We start from the raw sequence: 19,633 nt of genomic DNA, 5'->3' as shown, positions 1-19,633 counted from the left end.
TGTTGTCTGTATTTCTGCTTGCTCTGTCTTTGTTTTATTGCACTCCCTCCAGTGCTGCTGGTACATGTATAGAGGGAGTGCCGAGGAGGAGGTACGCAGAAGGGGGAGAGAGGGAGGGGAAAACCACTGCTCTAAACAACATCTTTGAAAACCAGGATTAGTGGAAGTGGAGCGGTGATGATATGCAGAAACAAGAAACATTTAGCTACGAAGATAAACCTCTGATCACTGAATGACTGACAACCAGTTTAGTAGGGTCTGACTACGATGTCACACACCCAAACCTACACCCATGCCCAGAGAAATCAGCCCAGAGTTCAGCTGCAAATCCTCACACTTTTCACGCTCTGCAACTTGTCAAATATTATTTCATAAATCCAAAATAAGCAGTCAGGCAAAAAATATTCTTTGTTGCACTGCACCATCCCTTCGATAGAAAAAACCTGCTCTTCGTGTTGTACTGAGGAAAGGAAGCCTAAAGGCAAGGGCAGACGCTTTAAAAAAAAACCACTCTGTATTGAGATTTCAGGCGAGAGACGAAAGGAGAGGACAGAAGAGAGCAAATATCTGCTTTGACTCAGTGAATCTGCTAAATGACACAAACAAGCAGCACGCCCCTTTTCTCCCTGTTATTGTTGTTGGCGACCATCCACTGTGCAACAACACACACTAAATCACTTACTGCTGCCATCGCTGTGCTTGTGAGCAAAATAAAAAAAAAAAAAGACACTGCTAACAACAGCACCTAGCTTGCTGACTCAGATCAACAGAAGTAAATTAAGCATTGTGGAGTGTTAAGAGAAGGATGATGAGCGTTTGACCACCGTCTTGCTGGTGATGATTTGGCCTTTAGTGGAGGAAACATTTTTGAACAATGTCTAAATAGTACTACACTGAAATGATTCAATTGCTGTGTATGTGCAAACAAGTAAATTAAACTGATCCAAATCATACAACCACTCTTGCTTTTCCTCACTTCTAACCCTCACATACTTCCCCCTCATTTAGAAAGAGTTGAGCAATCAAACCTAGGTGGTCCCATCATGACAAGGGATCTGGAAATCAATTCAGTATAATCTAGTATGACCGTCTTAACAGTCCAGTTTACTAAGTTCTGCAATAAACTTCATCTGTTTCAACTCAACCTGAACAAAATATGGCCCTGTTGCATCTGCGCTACAGCACACAACCAGTTGGATTGGTATCTTGAGGCGAGGAAAAACTGCAGGCAACAAGGGATGTATACCTGCCATGAATTATAAATCAATTACTTAAGCTGAACAACCGGCAGAACTGCAACAAGTACAGGCATATGTGCTGGAGAGAGCTGTATTTACAGTATGTCAAAGCTTTCTTTTTTTTACAGTTAGACATTGAATTTGAGCGGATGTTCAGTCGGATAAACCTGCTACTTTCATTCCACACCTTAACTGTGCTAAAGCTACAAAGTACAAGGTGAGGTCGAGGTTTTCAGTGAAAAGTTACACGTCATTTTACTTCAACAATGGCAAGCAGGTTTTAGAGCAGTGACTTCAAAATCTGCATATGGGGGGATTTGAACTGCAGTAGTGCTAAAAATAATTACTAATGATTGTATGGAACAATTTCACCACCAAACTGCTCTGAATTGTAGCCTGTACTTGGCATTAATAGTAATAAATTTACCTGACAAACAATCCGGTCAGACTGGATCAGACTGTGGTATATATCCATGCACTTGTAACAGATAATTTTGGGCTTTCCCATTTGTTTCTTTACCCTGTTTCAGGATCACGTTTCAACGAGCTTGAGCAAATCCCAGTATGCACTGAGCAATGGGAAGATTTTCCCTCTGGACAGGTCATTAGACTCTGAAAGCGCCATTACACTTGGTAACCTGCATTTTGGACGGTCAAACTGCTTCAGGAACCTCCTCCCCCTGCACCTTTCTGATGTTGGATTCGGAGGGGCTGAACCTGACAAATTCAGTAACTTTCCTAAACAAATACACACCCACTTCATGCTGTGATTGGTCAGCTGTGTGGAGGGGAAACTCTTTCATGCTTTAAACAACATATCTGTCACCTTTTGTGTTTACAAGCTTGGGCAACATTCAGCTTTCCTGGACTGTCTGAAAACATGTATTGCTGCTATCCTTTTATTTAAATATTATCCCATATCCCACCTCTTCCCGATCAGGTATAGACACTTCCGGCTTCTGACATGGTTCTTTTTAGCATGACCAGGCCCTTACATTGCTACCATAACATGTTTTTGTACCAGCAATATAACTAAATATAACTTTTAATAATTTGTCTTTTACTCTTTTGTATGTTAAATTTGACAAACTGATTTTCCATATAATTTTAAATGCTGTATCAATACTTTTTTAAAAACCTGTTTATAGCCCTTTGTGTTTTAAGGATGTTGCCTTACCCTAGCACTGGTCAGGCTGAACTGATCACATATAAACACACATTCAGATGGTAAGAAATACAATCAACAAGCCACCAGTAGTCCATTAAATTCCTACAAAGCTGACCAACAAGCTTTATGGTCCCAAAAATACAATTCAGAGCCGGTCCTGACTTCTGAGGCCCTCCCACCTGATCCATGAACCATTTAAACCATTTGCCATTGCCGCACTATCCCACCTGACACCCCAGGGCTATAATCATCCTCCTTTAAACAGGTCTGCTCCATCTGTTGGCCAAAGATTAAGTAGACCAAAACATCAAACATAATGGAGGTATAAACAAACAATATTCACTGACTAGAGTATTTTCTATATAACCTTTAGCTAAGTGAATAAAAACATTAACATAAGTAAGACATTTTACAAAATATAAACATTTTAAAATAATGAAATATAACTGTACGCTTTGGTTCTGCTGCCAGGTAATTAGTCCAGTCCTGTCAATATCATACAATTATCTTGGCTGTACAGCGTAAATATAAACCTGTAGGCTATGAATGCAGCACAATTTTAAATAGAAATGACTATTTATACTATGGCTGGGCTGAATATTTGCATTAGTTGTAACTAAAGCTTGTCTGAAAGACTTTATATACATGGTCTTGTTTTAAAATTATGTGCCATCACACCCATATATTATCTGGTTGCTGCTGGCAAGCACGAGTTTCATTTCGTGCACGCACATATGAAAGCGTGATTGCAGTTATTTTTTCCAAGCTGCAGTTTATAAATACCGTTGCCCGTTAGTGTTTATCAGACCTAATAGTTGTATTTCACTCTCCCTTTTGTCAGGTACAAATTCACAGAACACAGCTCTGAAGTGACTGCAAGCAAGACACAAACAGACCATGAGACTGCCAATCTGTTAGCAAGACAGACAGTCTAGAGAGAGATGCACTGCGAGGCACAAGACAACAATTTTACCTGATTGTTGTGCCTGCAATTCATTGTCATGGTGTTTTTTTTTTTTCTCTTCTTGTGACCAGAAAGATAGTTTTGCTTCAACCTTTCATGGAAGTTGTAAACACTGACACCCACTTTGACGCGAGGGGAGGCGGGGCCCTAGTGAGCATAGGCCGGACTGGCTCTGCTTGAACTTCTACTAGACACAGGTGTCCACGTCATTTCTGTAATTCTGTTTCCCGAATTTGACTCATGAAAACATATTAATGAGACTTGACGAGTGTAAAACATAAAGTAATCAGCTGTGAACCAAATTCATTAAAGTTGTTTATTTTCAATTACTTTCAATAACGCTACCTAATTAAATCCTGCCAATTCCTCATATCGACTCATCAAACCAAAGAAACGTGTTATTTATTTTAAATTTCCAATTAACACTGCTTAACAAGCCTCTCGTCATGTAAGTATGACAACTCATCAAAAAGCATTATTAAATGGAACAGCTACAAATACAAGACTTCTCTCTTTTGTAGCTGCAAAACATCATAACATTGCAGTCAAAGCCTCTCCCACCACCCACAAAAGGTCAGAACAAATCGACCCACAGTGCCCACAGTGTGAGCGTGGGCTTTAGTACCAGACTAAGTTTGTGCTATTCTTACTGGGACGGAGTGGACTGGTGTATGGATGCTCGCTAAACTATTATCACCACCAAAGGCTGAATATGAGATATGAATCAGAACTTTGTACATGCTTACACTTTTTTAGAGAGGCTTCCTTTGTAAGTAGGGGGAAAAGGTATTTACTGCATGAAAGTAAAATTAACAACCTACCTTGTAAAATATTGCTTTGTTAAGGTAGCAAAAAAGTTGTGGCCATTTCCTAGTGTTTGTGTGTGTGTGTGTGTGTGTGTGTGTAATGGTTTCTTTAAAAAAAACTAGAGGACTTCATTCACACCTGGCCATGTTCTACAAAAAGCAGCATGACAATTGGATTGTTAGTTCTGGAAAGTTACAAAGCAATTGGGCAACAGTGACGACTCCCTCAACAGCTTTCAGACGGTTAGGAAAGGAACACGTAAGGGCCCTAACTATTTTCCTAAGAAGGCCTTTGAAATGACTTGAAGTTGGAGCCAAACCTTTAGGGCCTGTAAAAACCTGTGATTCCTCTCTTAAAAGGCGCCAAAAAAGAGCTAGTGCCTCACCTACCTAGGAGCTGCTGCCATATAAAGGTGTTGAATAATTTTTTTTTTAGATATACTTTATTGATCCCCTAGGCGGAAACTGTTCTTTTTCACTCTTTTTTTTTAATATTCACGCACACACAGGCTGAAATACACACTTCACACACTTGTGGACATGCAAAGGGGAGACAGATGGTGGAGTGATGGGGCTGCACGTTACTGGCACCTCTTGGGGTTAGGTTTCCTTGCTCAAGTGCACCTTGGCAGCGCACAGGAGATGAAACTGGTGCCTACCAGTCCACACTCCATATTTTGTGGTCTGTGGGACTTGAACCGGCGACCCTCCAAGCCAAGTCCCTACACACTGAGCTACTGCTGCCCCTCAATGTAGACAACCATCAATCATCCAGCCAGCTATTGCGCCACATTTGTATAACAAATAATTTCAGAGACGCTGCTTGCTGCACAGAATCAAGGACAAGTACAGACTAAGGTTATCAGAATTGTGGGGAAGGAATTCAAGAGAAATCTGACCCAATTTCAGAAAATGTCAAAGTCTGTTTATCCTCCTTGGCCTTGCCATCTTTGTACCTTCATCACTCACTCTTATTCTTTGTCCAGCTGACAAGAAACAAAGTGCAAGCACACAGTCTACAGGCACTGTGCTTTCTCCCTCACTCCAACAACAAGGATGAAAAAAAGAAAAGACGTGTATTTGTGTGTGTGCAGAAGAAGACGTGACAGTATTTGTAGAGAGACAACCGGGAGACTTGGCACAGTGGATTCAACCAAACATGTACAATGTCTCGAGTTTCCTCTGTTTGACTACTCCGCACAGTCTGGTTTTACTAGTTCAGAATGATACAGCATACTCTGCATGAGGAGAGCTTATGAAAACTTCGGTAGTGACTATAAATGTGGTAAGGACTGTACTGGCTTCAGTCAAGCTACTGCAGATAAACACCTGACCTGCTGTCGGCACACATCTGGAGCGGCATGGACAGCAGGGGTTTCAGCACAGAATAATGTTAAAGTTACATAACAACAAACTAAGAGAGAGGACTGTGGTTGGAAAAGGTGGTCAGCCTGTTGACTGACCTAGTTTATACTTGGACAAATTGTTATGTAGCAGCTAATACTACCCTACAACAACTGACGACCAATCCTCTGGAAGAATTAGCACACTGATGGGAGGGAGAGGTAAATCCTTAAAAGATAGAAAGTGTGAGATCTCTGTAAAGGGATAGTCACCTTGAATTAATCACTTGGACGCCATTTATCAAGTTAAAAACGTCTGTAATGAAAGGTAACGACGTTGAGAATCCATGCTTACATGCTTCAAGAGGAAATTATTCCTTGCCAGCAGTTCAAAAGAGGTGCTCCAATGGAAAAGATACAGAGCACTCAGCAACACATGGAGGCCAGGTGTCCGACTGACTGCTTTAGAGTTTAATTCACTGATGGCCAAAATGCAGTCTTTGGGTGATTTGTTCCCCTGTTACTGCCCATTTGAGGGTGGTTTGCCGTGTCAGTCAAATGGGTATTGTACCACCTGCATATCAGATGAAAATCGTGCATATATAAAATGTCAAATTATGGTTATTCATTAGTTTGACATTCACAATCAGCACAATTCATCTTCTAGAGGATTTCAAAAAGGTTTTGTAAGCTCAAGAACTGAGAAAGTTCAGACCATGTAGTCTTTAAACTAAGAGGACATTCTTACTCTAATGACTAAATTTGATAATGCATCTTTTTATCTCTGTTTTGACCTTCAATCTATACCATAAGCCTAAAAATGCTGCTGTTAGGACATGGTTTAAATCATACAGGCTGGCTGTTTTATCTTGGACAGGCAAAACTGAATCTTAGGAAGCCAATAACATACATTCAGTTCCCATCAGGTACAGCTAGTTAAAACTAATGCCATCTAAAAGAACAGTCCTACAATAAATCTTACCTCTGTGATTATAATGTTCAGTTTTTAATGTTCAATTGTTCTAGTGATCAACTTTATGATCATATTGGAGGATGAAGCTTGCAGGGCTGTTGAACTGTTTTGCATTATACAGCGACATGCTTCTGTTTTTTACTCTACCCTCAATGATACAAATGAAGCAAAAATAGAAACACAACAGCACCACAAACTGCAATTAGGGTGTATTTAAACTCAGTACAAGTGAGCACAGAACTCAGGAGCACAGGAGAAGGAGAAGTTCAATCGTTATCCTGTTTAAGCATCTACTACCCTATTAACATCCACCCGGTGTAAGTGGCCCCATGTGGACGAGGTCTAAAGTGAAAACCTGAAAATCAGTTAAATTTGAGGTGACAGTATTTTCACAGAACAATATCAAATGTATGAAATACCATGCCATGCCTTTGGGCAAACGTCCAGAGATAGATAGTGAGTATGTTGGTGGTGGAACATAGAAGTGTTGCTGGTTCCTACTTAACATGCAAGTGCCAGTGTTCAAAATAGCCCCTCTCTCACAGTCTCTTGTCCCCTTTCCCTGCCATTTCACACTGCTGTGCTGTAGATGGTGACAGCAGCGTCATTCACACATGACAACTGACTGCCTGGCTGGCTGGTCAGAGGTGGGGCAGAAAGGCTGAGACTGCCTCTGCTGCTGTGTGTTCCTACAAGTCTGGATGAGAAGACGGAGGCAGCGGGGAAACATAACAAAGAGATACACCAGCAAATTTTAGGAGGGAAGCTGCTTTCTCCTTATAAACGGATGAGTCCAAAGGTTTGAACTACTACCTAAACACATTTAAATCATACTGTACCTGCATAGGTCTGAACGAGGGTAGTGGGTCAAAAGTTAAGTAAATTTGCTGGCTTCTACTCATGACTCAAGAACTGGCAAACCTTTGCAGGAGTGTAATTATGTAAAAACCCTGGAATTGATTCCAAGTTGCTGCATGCAGTTCAGTAATAAAAACACACACACAATGAGGCAGAATCTGACTGAACTACAATATCTGTAACTCTCAGGCTTCCTATAAAAACACACACGACACCAGTCTACAACTATCCTTCGCGTGATTGCACTCATACAACATAGACCAAACGTATTTTGTTTGTTTGCACATCACTGCAGACACAGCTGCTACATCTGGACAGGATATAATATCACAACACGTCTATGTTGACCTCATGCCTTTAGCATGGCAAAACATTATAACTGAGCATCAACAGTAGCCTTTCTATTGGTATGACATGAACTATGATGATGGTTAAAAAAAAAAAAAAAAAAAGAGCATAAAACAGAGCAGCCATTTTAAACTATCTCCCACATGAAACCAGGCCTGCATCTGAGAGAGGGAGAGAGAAAGCTGCCAGACCAGATGGAGAGTGACATTATGAGTGAACAACATTTGTATGCTCTATTTTTAAATGAGGGGGCATTTTGTGAAATGTGTAGAGAATGTAGGTAATATTTGTCACTTCCAGCCTCCTCGGGACTGATAAGAGAGCAAGGAATTCCTTTTTGAAGAGGACAGAAAGAGTTGGATTGATTGTTCAAGTCTACTCTACCATTTACTACGAAACCCCAGGTTTGTTGACGAAAAATTACCATGGTTTAGTGGTACAATGCAGACAGCCACAAGGATAAAGGGCAGGGTTCACCACAAATAAAAGACTGATAGACACTTCTTTCTTATATTTACAAGACAAACAAAAGGTGCATGTGAAGCACAGACAGGCAGAAATGCATAATAGATGACTGTACAAACTAGACTTAGCCCAGAGGGACGATATTATCAGCAGGTATTAAGGTATCACATAAATATCAGCATCTGCGTCTATTGTTGGATGGAAAAAAAATATCCCAAGATAGAAAAACTGCTATTTGGAAACGGTGTCATTATGACATAGTTTATCTAGCAGGTGCCAATGTTTACAATACTTTGCAACACCTGAGTAGCTGTTGTCAGCCGAGCAGATGATGGTGTCCAGTCTGCTGATAGGTAGGGACGTACCACTTAAGTTTGAACTTGTTTTGAATACCAAGTTCTGATAAAGTATTTAGATTACACAGCTTTACATTTAAGTACACACTTCAGTTCAGTTTAACTAACTATCCTTGAAGGTTATCAGCTATGAAACTATGACAGCTTTTATAAAAATAACACTGACCATTGATAAAATAAACTCATTCACATGCAGACTGATGAATCCATTTTCAGCTTTCCTTACAGACTCTTGCCTTTTTCCTTCTCACTGATAATGTGAACACTTCATTTCTTCTTGCGTTTTCATGGAAAATGGGGTGCTAACAACACCTACATGACAGCTGACATTATCATCTGACATTTGATAATGTTAACTCGGCTGATTTAACGCTCAAATATTTGCAACCATGGTACTCCTAGAAGGATGAAAAAGTATCATTGCACAACTAAATGCAAAAGACAAGAGCGTGAGAGGACATTAAACACTGTCAACACTAATGGTCCATTTATCAAATATCGTGCTTTGGTCAGATGACTTCAAAAGAGTTTATTGTTTCGCTTTTATTGGCCTTACTGGCCCCAAAAACCCAGTACTGGTCTGCCTCTAGCGCAAACTGAACTTCTAGGTTTCCAAAGCCTTTGTCCATTCTGTACGCTGAAAGCTTTGCTTATCAGTATGTAACTTGGTCCACAGCCACAACACATAACATTTCATGGGTCACAGAGCCTCTAACAACCTGGTGCCAAGTGGGCCTTGGGTCTGATGACATGAGACGGAGCTGCACGTAGGCCAAAGAGTTTGGTCGCTTGCAGAATAAACAGTCATTAATATGAAGGAACTGTCTTGCCCTGCAAGTAGTAGGCTTTACCTTATTTGTACAAAAAGCTGTATTACAGTAAGATTGTAGTACTTTAGTTGTAGCACTGTAGTGCTCCATTATTCTCTATGTAACAATCTTTCTACATTTTAGTGTGTTGCAGTCACTGATAAGTGTGATGAAATGTATGACTTAGCACATGCTTCCAGTGTGGTGCAGTGCTTTTGTAACGACATGCTTTGCTGATATAAGCCCAGTCTGCACCCAGACTGAATTGGCCAGCCAGGGAGGAGAAGTGAAGGGAGCAGGGGAAGCAACGCAGCATGTTGGGAAGTTCAGGAATCTCAGGATATGATGTAGTATTTGCTCAGGCCTGGAGGGAAAGAACAAGCGCCCCTCAAGTCTCGACAGGGAGAGGGGAAAGAAGAAGCAAAAAAAAAAGGAGGAATGATCGTGAATGATTATCTAACTCAGAACAAAATGACATAGGAATGTTTTACTACTTCCTTTATACTGTTTAAGAGTACATCGACAAAATTGAACTCTGAAATGCTCTATAATATTAGAAAGGTAGCTCTAAGAAGCCCTACTTTGTTGTTTTTTCTGTAAGTTTTAGCCTCACACATTGTCTGTTAGCTGATGACTAAACAGGACAACGTCAATCCTGGAAAAATGAGAGTGCCCAGAAAGAAACATAAATATGACACCGCAGCTGCCTACTATTGTTCCCCCCCACCACCACCAACTCTGTTCCCTCCCGAACCCCGGGGGTTTATTTTGAATGGCAGCGTTCTACACTCCATGAACTTAACTCCTGTTCAGAGGCACATTTCGTGAGAGCAATTAGAGCCGATATATGTTGCTTTGAAATTGCTCAGTACTTGCCAAAGAAATTCTTCCCTCTGCTCTTACAGCAGTAACTCACACTGTGCATGGAGGAAGCTCCAGGCTCTGTGAGCTCAGGCCCAGTTCACTGTTCTCTGGGTCTCTGTCTTATGTCATCTGTCAGAAACGTGACACTGGTTCGGCAGATAAAGGGTCTGGATAGATCATGGATTTATTGTGGCAGAGTGCTCTTAACAAAGCACGGAGAGCCTTGCAGAGGGATTCAGATACATTTAATTTCCTGGACTTTGTCTCAAACACACACAGAGACACACTCAGATGTCTGTTTCATGTGCGAGCATGTCCTAAAGGTAGATGGCAGAAGCAGTACAAAGGTAAAGATATCCAGGTGAACGTCAAAAGGTTTAGGAAGTTCACCAATGAGACATTAGTAGAGTAGAAAATATTACTAGAAGCCATTTCCACATTCAACACATATAGTATGTGATGTGCAACTGAGGTGCAAAGGAGCAATTATTTATTAAACCTCATGCATACAGTCATTATCAGGCTTTGTTAGATGTTATTAAATACTTTAAAGTGGGTGACTACATGTTTTTACAACTTAATTACACATTAGCCAATTCAACCAACCATAGCCTGACAGAAAGTCTTACTGCAACATCACCAGGGACATTTAGCTCAAACTCCTCACGGTATTTGTGACAATAAATAAAAAAGCTGATGCCAATCTAACTTTCCAGTAAAACGTGTGAAATCCTGTTTGTGAGTACTGTAATCCTTTGTGCAGTGTTCTGCCGTCTGATAACATTTAAACACTTTCCTTTCTAGATCAGATTTCATATCTCACCAGTATGTAAACACTTTCTGACCGACTGGTCCTCATGCCCTATAAAAGGGGATCCTCATGGATGTGTCCCCTTTACGTCACTTTAGTCGAGACACAGGTGCTGCAGCAGCGGTTTTCCATGTTTTCAAACTCAATTTACAACAACCTGTGTCAATCTCATCCACGCTTGGCTTGTTGGGATTTTAGTGGCCTTTTGTTCTGGCACTGGTGCCGGATTATGTTGTCTCTTAATTCCACCTAGAAAGCTGGCTCGGTTGTTTTTCACACCCAGGAAACTGCTATCACTGTACACAACTGAAGATCTAGTCTAAACAATGAGAATAAAGAATGTATTCAAATGTTTCAAAACATAAAAGATAATAAACAAAATTACTTCAATCTGATCTCATTACAACCGTTCTTGGACCGAACTCAACTATCAAATTGTTGAGAGCTTGAATTATTATTGGATTTCAAATGATTATGTCCATCCAATCCATTGGACTGAAATATTATCTGATAAACGTACGGCAGCGTTTTATCTTTCCCTCCATTAAAAACAGAACATTCTGTATCATGTGATTAACTTCCCCGCCATCAACTGTCTGTCTAGCTCAATATCTACGACACAATCAGCTGGACCTTTGGAACTTAAATAAACTACGTGATAAATGTGCTGTGATAGAGTGCACACTACAGTCATCTGGATACTTAACTGTTCCCAGTGCCAGTGGTTTCATAAGGTCCCAGAAATCTTTGCTAACTGGATTGGAGACTTTGCCCCTGTGGAGTCTGGCTAAAGATATTTCATGTCCAGTTTACTATCAGACTGGCTGCCTGGCATGTGCACTGTAAAGGCACTGTAAGCCGACACTGAAACATTTGGAAGAGCAACAGGGTTATGTGACGAGTAGTAAGGGCCACGAATGCTACAAACGTGTAAATTATTTTAAGTGGGTAGACTATGATTTATAGTTATATGCAGCTTAATGTGTAAGGATAAGTGGGGAGAAACACAAGTGTCCTTCTGAGTGGCTGTCTGACCAATCGCAGGCATGTTAATAGAACAATTTATATGCAGCTGAACACGAGGCAGTGCATATTAACCTTGCTGCTTTTGTTCTTCTTTCTACGCCCCCTCCCCCATCTGGACATCTCGCATCACTGACCCTTGCCTTGGCCTGGCCTACATTTTTGGATTTATACATCAGGAAAAAGAACAACAACAACAACAACAACAACAACAACAACAACAACAGGACTCTCACTTGCTTACCTTTAACACCACACAGGTCACAAAGACATTTTATACCACAAGTCCGCTAGTATATAGACCACATAATCACAAATGGCATCTTCCTCAGACTGCAGCAGACTGTGTAACTATGTCGACTGCCGTCACAGTACAGTGGGCAAACACCAGTTCTCACACCATGACAGTAGGTCTGCTTATTAATGTCCATTGTCCACGCCGGATGAAGGATAATGTGAGTCATGGTCCGATTATAAGTTCCTCCAAAAAAAGAATGAAACATACTGTATACTAACAGTATAGGTTGGCATAAGAGTAAATAGACTGCAAAAACAAATAATAGAGACCTGGTAATGGCAGGTAATCAATATTATTAGACTTCAATCAGGTCTGCAGACCAAAGAGCCAGGAAAAAGGTCAGTGGGGCATTCCTCTATTTTCTCTTTGGTTACTGGAGCACAATGACTAATAATCAAATACAAATGAACAGTAACTCAGAAGCTGTCAGTCTTTGCATTTTTAAATCAAACTTGAATTTCAATGTATTGATCTTTACTGTATACAAAGACAATAAAGTTTAATTCAATTAAAAAGAAGAATGCAGAAGAGTGTGGACTAACCAAACTGATATTTATATTATTTGTCACATTATGCTTGATTATAATTATTATATATGCATACTAATAAATATGAATACTAATATAAAAATAAAAGACATTCCAAAAATACTTGATTTATGGTTTTGCACCTAATTTACATTCATGCACACTGGTTTAGAGTAATGTATTCCTAGCTTGGATCTATTTGCATATTATGTAAAATAAGTATGTATTCTCTACCAATCTGGATCCTGTTGTTGATCCTCCCTCTTGTATTTAATGGCATTTATTGTAAAACATGGCAGATTAGCTTTTAAAAAGGGGGAAAAGTAACTTCTCATTTTGTTGTAAAGCTGGAGCTCCTTATATCAACACAGTAAAGGCAGTGCCATATCCTGCACGAGCTTCCTTTGGACATGTTTTCACTGAACAAACAGGAACCTAACTGGTAAAATGGCACACCTCAAGGAGTGGTGGGATTCATTCACAATATGGCATACAGTAAAGGCGTGGGCCTATATTGAGATATAGGTGTACGTTAGCTGTAGCTGTTGGTACAAAAACTCAGACTATGTGATTATGTTTTTGACTATTTAACTAAGAAATTAACTTCTGTTTGAAAAGGGGGCGGGGGCTCAGGTGCCGCCTGAGGACTAAAGAGGACTGTAGTGTGATCGTTCAAGAGAAAGAAGAAAGAAACAAAAGAACATTCCTCTCAGAAACACACCTCTCTCGTACGTATCAGTGTCAACAGCCATCATCTAAATCACGTTTTTACCGACTACACGTGGAACATTGGACCATGACTGGGCACATAACAGCTTTCCAGATATCCTACGAGAATAAAACCTGCCAAACTATGATGAAAAGGGACATGTTCATGCAGGCACAATGGACAAGAAGAATAAATAGAAAGTCATTCACACCTACAGACATGTAGAAACAAACACACAGTATTACCATGCCTCCAGGGGTCCTTGGGCTCCACTGCGCCGGACACAATATCCTTATCTGATGGAAAAGTCACCCTCTTGCCACCTGGTTTCTGTTTATCGTCCCCTTCCTCCACGGTTGGGTACAGTCCAGCCGGATCCGTGGCAATAGCCTCCGTGATGCTTGTCTTTCTCGCATCTGACGGGCTCTCTGCCGCGCTGTCAGCTGGGACATCCTGAGATGTGGAGTCTAAAGTATTGTCTGTGAATGATCGGACATTTGTCGATTCAGCCTCCAACACCCCACTCTCGTCGAGACTCAGGTCCACACCTATGTCCATGTCCCCACCTTCATCCCCTTCCCCCACAACAAACTTTGCGGGTTCAGTGTCCTTTTCTTCCTTCATTTTCTCTACACCGATATCGCCCTTGTGCTGCTCATCATTAGAGAAGATCAAGTCAGTGGGATTCACCACGGCAGGGGTTTCTTGGGCACTGCTTTTTCTATTTCCATTGACCTCATCAATTTCCAGTGTGTCTTGTGCCTGGTGGTTATCCTCCTCAGTTGCCTGAAGGTTGTCAGTGAGCTGAGGCATCAGGTACGTTTCAGAGGCCTCTGTGGGAACACTGTTTTGTTTTTCTGTGTTACTGTCCGTCATCAGTTCAGAGATCCGGGGGGTGACCCCTTCTGTGTTGTTGGTAGTGTTGTGATCATCGTCCACGTTGCTTTTTGTCTTGACATTGCACAAATCTAGACACTGCTCTTCGATATTCATGTTTTCATTTCCAGTGAAACTCAGTCTTTAACTGTTCCAGACAGCCTAGATATTGAGTTAAACAGTAACTAGGAACCAACGGACATGGATAAGCCTGTCTCTAGCCTCTGTCTCACAACAATATACGTAGATGTGCACCTATCCTGGTCCTTTAATGATATATTCATATACTCACTTATATTCAAGTGCAATCAGAAAATGTTACCTGTATTTTTTGACTGGTTTGATGTGCTGGGGTGGTGATTTTAAAGATGTATAGCTTTCACAAACCCCCAAAATCACAGGTGACTTTGGCGCATGCCTTAAAAAAAATGAGCTTATTAAAGTGCAATTTCACACAAATATCAATACAAGAAACGCGTGATACCTATGTGAAATAGATACTGTTTCAGTAATTATTTATATGCCAAACTGGGCAACTTTTTCTTTTTTTGCTCAACTACCACCTCTTAATAATCCTGCCAACCAAATGGGAACCGAGGAAAAATGCTCACTGGGTCGTCAGCACATCGCCAGCAGTATTTAAAAAAAAAAGAGCACCGGTGGATTGAAGCGAATAAAGTCACTCAGGGTGCCTCCATTACGCGAGCAAAGTGAGCTTACTGCCCGACACCAAACCGATTCATTTACATGAATTTAAGCGAGCCACTGTTAGCTAGCTTGCTAAAGTTGTTGCCCAACAATGACACCCAGGCCCGTGTACGGTCGCATGCCCGCTTCAGTACGTGAGTCCGTCCGACAAAGTCCATTCTTCTGTGTCGAGGAAAAAAAAAAAAAATACACACACACACAAAAAAAAACAACACAAACCCCCAGCAGCAGCACCACCAGCAGCAGCAGACACTATTACCCGGCTGTGGCTCTCTTGTCTCACCCCCTCTGTCGCGGTGCAACTCGGCTCACATCACCGCCGTCGACCAGCGGCAGCCAGACACTAAAAAAACAGCAGGCGTCACACTCCGAGCAACGGGCATGTTTTCTTCCGTGGTTAACGTTGGCGCCGAGGGGAACCGGGCCGCGGCTACACCTGTCGGTACTCGATGCTGTTAATTGTTAGGAGTTTGTGTTAGGTCTCGTAGGTGTCTCCGTATCCGGGAGAAGTACGCTGGAGATGTTTTTTGTCCGGCGTTACCATTCGCTAGCTTGTTCAAGTCCAACAACTGTTTGTTGTCCGTACGTCTGACGTCAGCACGTCGGTAGCCACAGGGGTACGTTCAGCGGACGCAGTGTTACAGAGGGTTGCGAAACAAAACAAAAAAAAAAGCACAGGAAGAGGTTATGTTTGATTGACAGTATATATACACTGCTCACAAAAAGTTAGGGATATTCGGCTTTCGGGTGAAATTTCAGAATGTACATAAAATGCACTATAACCTTTCCAGGTGATCTTAATTTGACCTTCTACTTAAATGCTCTACTTTCATGATGTAATATCACTGTAGCATCAACTTTTTACATTTTCCATAAATTTCACCCGAAAGTGGAATATCCCTAACTTTTTGTGAGTAGTCTATGTATATAAGGTTACAGCACACAGTTAATTAACCAATACAGTAGTTTTTATTTTAACTCTAATAGATATAATTGATTTGAGAAATTCCACATCACGAGATACATAAACACAAAACAGTTTTAAATCTTTCCCAAGTTTATTTTTTTGTTGTTGTGATATCTGATTGTGTTTAAGCGGAAAGACGCCCATATAATAAATTCCCCAGTACACCATCTCCAAGTATTAATATCTTTAAAAATCAATATGCATGTTAGTTTGAAATACCCAGGGTCCTTTAAATGGGATGCAACTGTTCCAAACATTTTATAATTTGTGAGCTAATGGACACTTTTGGGGAGTGTCTCTTATGCAAGCCAGTAAGACTTACCAGTTTTAAAATTGCATGATTCTCATGTTAAAGTGGTACTGCAAAATAAGATTGAACTAGATTTGTACAATACAAATGTTGCACTTGTTGGCATGCTGTACACAATTTGAATTAAGGATGTTGAACACTCAAATATTAAATTATCTACTGAATGGAGCATTTGTTTGCGTCACATTAGAAATGATCAGCTGAACACTTATATGCAAAGTATCATATGAATACATATCTATGAAGCTCTGTCCTTTAGACAGTTCCAGTACAACTATAATTCAAACATGGGAAACCTTTCACTTTGGGAATACAATAAACACTTCCAGGGTCAACATTTTGCTGACCTGTGTCAGATTTCTAATGCTAATTGGAAATAGTGTCAGGCATTTCAGGTTCAAGTGCTGTCAGCAAGAACTTTATCACTTACCAATCAAATGATGTACTTTCGTAATTCAGTGAACAACTCAAAATGTAAATTAGGCTACAGAAGAACTCCTGCAATAAGTGACACTTTACAATTATCTGAGCACTTTAGGCTGTACTGTCATCTTGGATATTTTTCCTCAATATTTGGCAGATTTCACAAGATATGAGCCTTACCAGTGTGGTGCGATTAAGGTTCTTGTTTTGTCAGATCATGAATGTTGGCTTAAAAGACAAACCTCCAGCAGTTTAAGTTGCGGAGATTGAGTAGTTTATTCTGGGGGTAGCCTTTTGGGCTATAGTCAAGATTAAACTGTTTGTCTCATTGGCTGAGTTACTTTTTATGAAAATTGGACGGGTCGACATCTACAGAACATGTCGAGCCAACAGAAGCCAAAATGTAGACCTGAAATTTACAACGTGTACACATTAAGCTCACAGGCATGAGTGTGTTTGACCAGTTTAAAGATGGGAGTTTGGTGGACATGTAAAGATAGAAAGCAGTCATCACTCTATATTCCTCAAAAAGCATTACATTTCCTTGGCTACAGGAAGCAGGAAATGAAGCACGTTTCCGTAGCATTCAGAGAAATTTTCCCAGCTGCCGCAAAGACACTCGAGGACCACTGGAAGTACAGACTTTTCCCAGAAAGAATACAGATTGCAGTACCTGGCTCCAGTATCAAGTATTCAGAAATGTACACCATTGAAAAATATAAAGACTTTATTTTAATAAAATTTGCAAAACTTTAAGATACATCACTATTAAAACTCTTGAGACTCAAGGTCTTTAACAGTACTGTCATCCTTGGACACCTTGGTCTTCTTGGGTAGAAGGCTGGCCTGGATATTTGGGATGACGCCACCGTCTGAAATTGTGACCCCCGCCAGCAGTTTGTTGAGCTCTTCGTCATTTTTCACTGCCAACAAGATGTGGCGAGGAGCGATACGATGCTTCTTGTTGTCACGGCAAGCGTTTCCTGCCAGCTCCAGGATTTCAGCACAAAGGTATTCCAGGACGGCTGAGAGGTAAACAGCAGCTCCATTCCCAACTCGCTGGGCATAGTTGCCTTTCCTCAGCAGCCTATGGATGCGGCCCACTGGGAAAGTGATCCCCGCTCTGGAAGACCGGGACACTGAAGATTTTGAAGGTTTGGGTACAACTTTCTTACCACGGCCAGACATCTTTAGTCTGAGTTGAGAGAAATCATTAATCTCAGATTACACAGTAAAACAGAGTGACACATTTTAAGAGGTAATTTCAAGGGAATTTAATATATTTTAACTTCAGCGACTGCTTGAAATAAAGGCCTTTACAGATTTTGGGGTCATGAGGTTAAGTGGCTTTAAAAGCAGCCTCTTGGAACATATTTAAACATTAGAGCCAACAACATCTTAAAATATTCAATTTAACAAATAATAAACCCCTTGATGTAGCAACCACATCCAACTAATTAACACTCACCAGTATTCTGCACTTTCTTTAAGTTGAGACAGCAGCTACACAGTGAAACACAGAATACTGCTTTTATATGAGTCAGGCAGCCATCGGGTGATTGCTGACACCTGGCTCCTCTGCTGCATAGAGTTACCTTGATCACCTACATTTGACAACGTTATGGGAGACCACTTCCTCTTCCTCCTCTCACAAACATTGTTCTGAAAAACACTGCAAGGGGAGACTTTTGTTTCTTGTTATGAAGGAGAAAGACAGTGCACTTTTCTGCACAACCACACCGTTATTCTTGTGGTGAAGTCTAAAGTCAAACACGTGTGAACTAGATAGCTTGAAGGTTGTGAGGGAGAAACCTAACTGCACATAAAGTACCACTGTGAGTGGGAGCAGCTAAACATGCTGATGTATTTTAGTTTTACACTTTTACAGTATACTATTGGATGAATGATGCATTCAAGTGACAAAAAAATGCATCATATTTCATAAACTGATAATAGCTTTTTTAATGTAAAATCCTAAAATCTACAGTTCCCTGTAGCTAAAGCTAGAAAATAAATATAGTGTAGTACAAAGTACAATATTTCCCTCTAATGTAGTTGAGTATAAATATAGAGTTGCATGAACTCTGAAGTAAACTATATATTATTTAAAACAATCCAATTCGGTACTTTGCTATAAAACACAAAGCAGACAATATATATAATATAATATATAATCTTTTCCATGAGTTTGGTAAAAAAGAAGAAGAAAAGACATCAACAGCAGATGGCAGCACAGACCTCTGATTTAACCTCTAGCCTGTCGTAGCTCGTCTTTATTTTTTATTTTTTTCATTTTTAACTGAAATGACTTATTCTTAATGATGGGGCACTTATAAAACCACACTTAGTGGTGTCATGATCCTTCACTTTATGATCAGGTGCTTGACTGTGTCTGTCTCCCTGAGTGCCTGATGTGCTTACTAACGAACTGCACTGGGGAATGATGACTCATCTCTTACTTCTGTGTACAATTCAGTATCAAGTGTTTCATTACAACACACTCGGAAACCATACAAAGATAAACAGGGATTATTCTTGTCTGAAGGCCTTAAAGTCAACTCATGACTAATAACCTGGTGTTTTTATTTGTGAAGGTACATGTCATTTTTGTGGTGATATCTCATTTCAGAGGTGAAACATTGATTAAACGAAGCTTCTAAGTCCATTCTTGACCTTGGAAATAGTAGTTTGACAAAACAATCCTGAATCCAGGTCCACACATGCTGGCGTTTTCTGAGTTTTCATCTATATTACAGTCTTCTAGCTTGCTCTGAGCTCAGTAGCTGTTT

The 19,633-nt window shown here is 40.5% G+C and overlaps 2 protein-coding genes across 2 annotated transcripts in view; both read right to left on the bottom strand.

Moving 5' to 3' along the window:
* Positions 1 to 15,720, bottom strand: part of ppp1r37 (protein phosphatase 1, regulatory subunit 37) — a 43,100-nt gene extending 27,380 nt beyond the window's left edge. The window contains exon 1 of the mRNA XM_051396901.1: positions 13,806 to 15,720. Within this exon, the coding sequence (XP_051252861.1) occupies positions 13,806 to 14,553 (748 nt within the window). The 5' untranslated portion in view covers positions 14,554 to 15,720. The remainder of the gene's footprint in view (positions 1 to 13,805) is intronic.
* A 1,833-nt stretch (positions 15,721 to 17,553) lies between these two features.
* Positions 17,554 to 18,440, bottom strand: LOC127361858 (histone H2A, sperm-like). Its single transcript, XM_051396904.1, has 2 exons — positions 18,313 to 18,440; positions 17,554 to 18,039 (listed from the first exon to the last, which is right to left on the bottom strand). Exon 2 carries the CDS (start codon positions 18,030 to 18,032, stop codon positions 17,613 to 17,615), a length of 420 nt encoding a protein of 139 aa, XP_051252864.1. The 5' UTR covers positions 18,033 to 18,039; positions 18,313 to 18,440; the 3' UTR covers positions 17,554 to 17,612.
* Positions 18,441 to 19,633: the final 1,193 nt, after the last annotated feature.

This window comes from Dicentrarchus labrax, unplaced genomic scaffold (genome assembly GCF_905237075.1).
Source record: "Dicentrarchus labrax unplaced genomic scaffold, dlabrax2021, whole genome shotgun sequence".
NCBI classification, from domain to species: Eukaryota; Metazoa; Chordata; class Actinopteri; family Moronidae; genus Dicentrarchus; species Dicentrarchus labrax.
This window is presented reverse-complemented; position numbering and strand designations above follow the sequence as displayed.